This window comes from Etheostoma spectabile, unplaced genomic scaffold (genome assembly GCF_008692095.1).
Source record: "Etheostoma spectabile isolate EspeVRDwgs_2016 unplaced genomic scaffold, UIUC_Espe_1.0 scaffold342, whole genome shotgun sequence".
Lineage (NCBI taxonomy): Eukaryota > Metazoa > Chordata > Actinopteri > Perciformes > Percidae > Etheostoma > Etheostoma spectabile.
In genome coordinates this window covers 127,828-132,543 of record NW_022605589.1, presented here as the reverse complement: position 1 = coordinate 132,543, position 4,716 = coordinate 127,828, and the positions used below count along the sequence as shown (strand labels likewise).

General features: G+C 39.1%; 1 protein-coding gene across 1 annotated transcript in view; it reads left to right on the top strand.

Moving 5' to 3' along the window:
- Positions 1 to 4,716, top strand: part of oclnb (occludin b) — a 37,711-nt gene that overhangs the window by 22,109 nt on the left and 10,886 nt on the right. The window contains exons 2-4 of the mRNA XM_032511268.1: positions 937 to 1,010; positions 1,560 to 2,238; positions 3,338 to 3,499. Of these exons, the coding sequence (XP_032367159.1) occupies positions 949 to 1,010; positions 1,560 to 2,238; positions 3,338 to 3,499 (903 nt within the window). The 5' untranslated portion in view covers positions 937 to 948. The remainder of the gene's footprint in view (positions 1 to 936; positions 1,011 to 1,559; positions 2,239 to 3,337; positions 3,500 to 4,716) is intronic.

Genomic DNA, 4,716 nt, shown 5'->3' with positions numbered 1-4,716 from the left:
AACCAAAAACTAACGTTCCCTAACGTTCTCTAAACGTTCTGTGTTAGTGGGGTAACATTAAATGATCTGTATTGTAATAGCCACTACATATCAATGACAGAATAGTAGGCTATATAGTTTCACTCTACGTGAAACTAGCTAACCCACCTCAGTTTGTTTCATGCTCATATTGAATAAAATAGACAAGCTCAGTTTGTGTGCCAGTAGGCTATATCTCCACCCACTTATCTCCTTAATACTTTCAGATCTGTTTTTAATGAAGTGAACTATCCATCACGCTGTACAGGAAATGTAGGCCTACATAGTTTACTTCTCACAGGAGCATAACACTTAACCAAGCGCAGTATTAAAAGTAAAGTAAGGTTCAAACTGTCTTTCTTACTTGTCTTTTATTTACAGGTTTTGCGCGACTGCTTGTTTTGCACAGTGCTTAAAATAACATTTGATAAGTTAGACTTTTGTTAATACCAAAACTCGTCCTATTAGCAATAGTAGGCCAAAGGAAACCCACTCCACCATGTCAGTAGCCTACCTAAAATCAAATACAGTTTCAAGTGCTGATTACCTTGAAAAGTCTGCCCAGCCCAACTTTGATGTATCCCCTAATTCAAACAATTTGTCTCCGCAAATGTATTTTTTTTTTGTAAATTATAATTGTGTGCTAAACATGCTATCTAAACTAAACCGAATGTATCATCCCATTTTCCCCTCATTGTGAAATACAATTGCTGAGATTGTTGCGGAAGTCAGAAAATTAGCATCAGATGGCACTGTATTGAGATTGGTGGTAAGTTTGATGGATATCAAAATGGATGGGTGTTGTTTTGGGGCACCACACCACAGGGAAGATAGTTGATCAGGAAGTGATATTGATAGTTAAAGTCTTAAAGTTGTGTGTTTTTTTTGTTTTTACCTTTTTACCTTGGTGACTTCCAGTTGGATTTCAGTATGCCGAGCAACAAACACAGGCAACACAGGCCTGCTCCGCACCAGTCAGGTGGTAGCAAACAGTAAGTTGACCTGCAATTAATCTCTCACTACTAAACTTTCATCCTCATGTAGGTTAAAAAGAGCTGCTTGTTATTCTCATTTTTTTAACCAACTCAGTGTTGAATTTTACATTTGTGTTAAAATGGAGGATGTCAAATTACATCGTCATATTACAGACCATTTCCTTTAATTCTGGCATGGTTAAAATATTGTACGGAACATTGAGTTGTTATCAAGGAGCACAATGGGTATTTAAGTCTCAACCTCTGCTTGTAATGTCCCCATCCGAATGGGGCTTAAGACATTCATTCATAAAAATGTTAACCTGTTCCTTTTATTGAGAAATCAATCAAAAATAGATTACCCCATAATATCATCAGTAAAATATGTACTTCAAGTTATGTCAGCTTAATGTCAGCTTTGTCCAGTATCACTTGTATTTAGTGTATGTTAACCATGCCATTTGTTAAATGCACCATCTTCCAAGAGGATTCAGATAACTCCACAGTCTGTTTTCTTAAAACACATACAGTACATTAAGCGCAGCTCCTCTGTCCTCTTTTTTGCAGCCATAGCAGCAGACACAGGCACAGTGAGCACATGTCCAACCCAGCCTTTTCCTACTACCCACGAGAGGAGATGCTTCACTTCTATAGCTGGACTTCACCACCTGGTGTGATGAAGATAATGTGCATCATCATCATCATCATGTGTGTGGCTGTGTTTGCCTGTGTGGCTGCCACACTGTCCTGGGACTACGATATGAGCCTCATGGGTCTGGGAGGTGGAGCTGGCTTAATGCCAGGTTATGGCGGCTCGAATGGCGGCTCTTATGGCAGCTCTTATGGTGGCAGCTCATATGGAGGCGGCTCTGGCACTGGCGGATTCTATGGCTATGGAGAAACACAAATGGATCCTAAAGCTGGCAAAGCCTTCATCATCGCCATTTCTGGCATTACCTTCATAGCTGTGCTCATCATATTTGTGTTGGTTGTTTCGAGGCAAAATACTGCCCGCTCATCAAAGTTCTACCTAGCAACCATCATCATCTGTGCCATTTTGGCATTTCTGATGATCATCGCCACTATCGTCTACCTGGTGGCAGTGAACCCAACAGCTCAGTCCACGGGGTCTGTCTACTACAGCCAGGTCATCCAACTGTGTGCTCAGTACCAGAACCAGAACCAAGCCCAGGGCATCTTCATCAACCAGTACCTCTACCATTACTGTGTGGTGGAGCCTGAAGAGGTGTGATACGCTTGCTTTTTTGGGAGGCTCGGGTAGTCTGTGGATTCTTTGGGGGGTCCATACGGTATAGCTCCTTTACCAACAGGAATCCAATAATGTATCCGATGGTTTGTGTAAAAACAAACCATTGATCTAAAAGATAAAAAAATGAATTGAGTTGGGCCAAGATAAGCAAACACTGCAAAAATGTTAATCTTGTTCACCGTAGTTTTCTGTGTTTATGATTTATTTTTGGTTAAATTCTATATGACTCTAGAAGGAAATATTTTTTTTCCTTTATTAATACTAAATTAACCTAATTTCAAATGCTCACCTTGTTTAAGCATATAGAGGTACTTTAGATTCTGGTGCTGCAATCAAGCCTTGATTGGTTGTTTTTTAAGATTATGATGATTCAAACCTCTTGAAAATTTCTGAAGCAAGGTAAATTGCACTGGACACAGATGAGTCAGACACATAATCTTTTTTTTTTTTTTTGCAGTACAACTGTTTTCCAAAACAAGTATTTTCCAGTTTCAGGCAATGTGTAGCCAACCTTTAGGTTTTTTGTTGTGCAAAATTTACGGACACATAAATTGAGCACCTATCCATTTTGAATCCCAGACTCTAATGTAGGTCTGGCAGAGTCTGTAACATCATGCAAAAACTTTAGGTAATCTATCACACTATCTTTTGACATAATGTTCACTGTAATAGACACTTAACAATATTTGGAGGCTCACTAGTCACATCCTTTAGCATGGAGATACATAGCAGGCAATAAAAGGAAACTATCAGTGTACTATTCTTAGTAGCCAGGACATTGTTTCTAGAAAGACATGTTGCTGTTGAGTTTTTCAAATGTAATTTTGGAGGCTTTGATCTCCTTGAACCAAATTATTTATTCATTTTGTTTAGGGGTAGTGGCAAAAGTTTCTGTCTAAATTTGGCAAACCAACCCTTAAATATAGTCCAGTGTGGAGGCAGCAGCTAGTCGACTCAGATCCAGTATTTATGAGACAAGTCTAGAGCACCCACCTTCAGACATCCCTGTTATTTACTATCTATATTTGTGGATGTAATTTCAGCCCATTGATGTTGAGTCCTGTTGTTCCTGCAGGCCATTGCTATCGTCCTCGGCTTCCTGGTGTTTGTTGCCCTCATTATCCTGCTGGTGTTTGCAGTCAAGACTCGCTCCGCGATCAGGCGCTGGGGCCGGGATCGAATTCTCTGGGAGGAAGTGCAGGCCGTCAATAATGGTCACAACAGCGTTGGGGAGTGGGTGAGTGTGAGTGTGAGTGTGAGTGTGAGTGTGAGTGTGTGTGTGTGTGTGATCTGACTGACATGTTTGCGTAAGAGCAAAAGCCTGGATCAACTAAATGTACCTTTATTAAACATACTAAGACTAAACTGAACTAAACAAAAATAACAAAACACTTTTTTAAGTATTGGGCAAACAACATATAATTCACTGAAATTACATTTATGTTAACATATGAAACCCCACTCACCCACCTCTAGGTCAGAAATTACAAACGTCTAGAGTTCAACATTGCCAAATATACCAAATATATGAAATTTTTTGGGAAATGTGAGTAAATTGATACACAAGACATCTAGGTAGAATATTTTTATTTGATAGCATGATGCAGCATAAAAAATAAGGCAGGGAATGATGGTTTCATTTGTAGTTTCTGGGTGTGGTCTTTTAAGACACTCCTAGTTTCAGCATAATGTGCTGTGTTGTCTGGAATTATTTGAACTTAAACAGCACTTTGAAATCCTAATGACGTGATGTACAAAAGAACATTATTACAGATATTTCTACTTTTCCAGTATCATGACATCCTCATGGATTGCGTTCTGAGGCCAGTGGCACAAATAAAAATGTTAACCTAAAAACTACTTCCATACCAGCATAGATTTTATTGCAGGAATGTGAACATTAGGAATGCATTTAGCATAACATTTTAGCAGTTGTACTGGCTGAGAACACTGTCTCAGGCTTCCTGTTGATGGTAGTGATAGTATCAGTGGTAATCAGGCTTGCGAGAAGAAGTAGAGGAACTGGTTGTAACTGGTGAATTACGCATACAACCAGAATGTTTATCATCATTGAGAGAACAGGTTCCTATTGCCTTAACAAGGACAAGTATGAGAGGAGCGTCAGGAAAACCTGACTGAAACCTCAGGCGAGAAAAAATAATTTTAACAATGGGTCTCTTTGTACCTCTTGCAAGAAAGAAAATCAAATTAAAGAGTTTCTTAATCTACAGGTAAAACTTGGAAAATTAGAATATCGTGCAAAAGTTCATTTATTTCAGTAAATTAAAAATTTAAATTTAAGACGTGAATTTATATATTATATAGACTCATTAGCCTACATGCAAAGCTCTTGATGCTATTACTCCAGCCTCAGTCCACTCCTTGTGAAGCTCCCCCACACTTTTGAATGGCCTTTACCTGACAATCCTCTCCAGGCTACGGTCATCCCTGCTG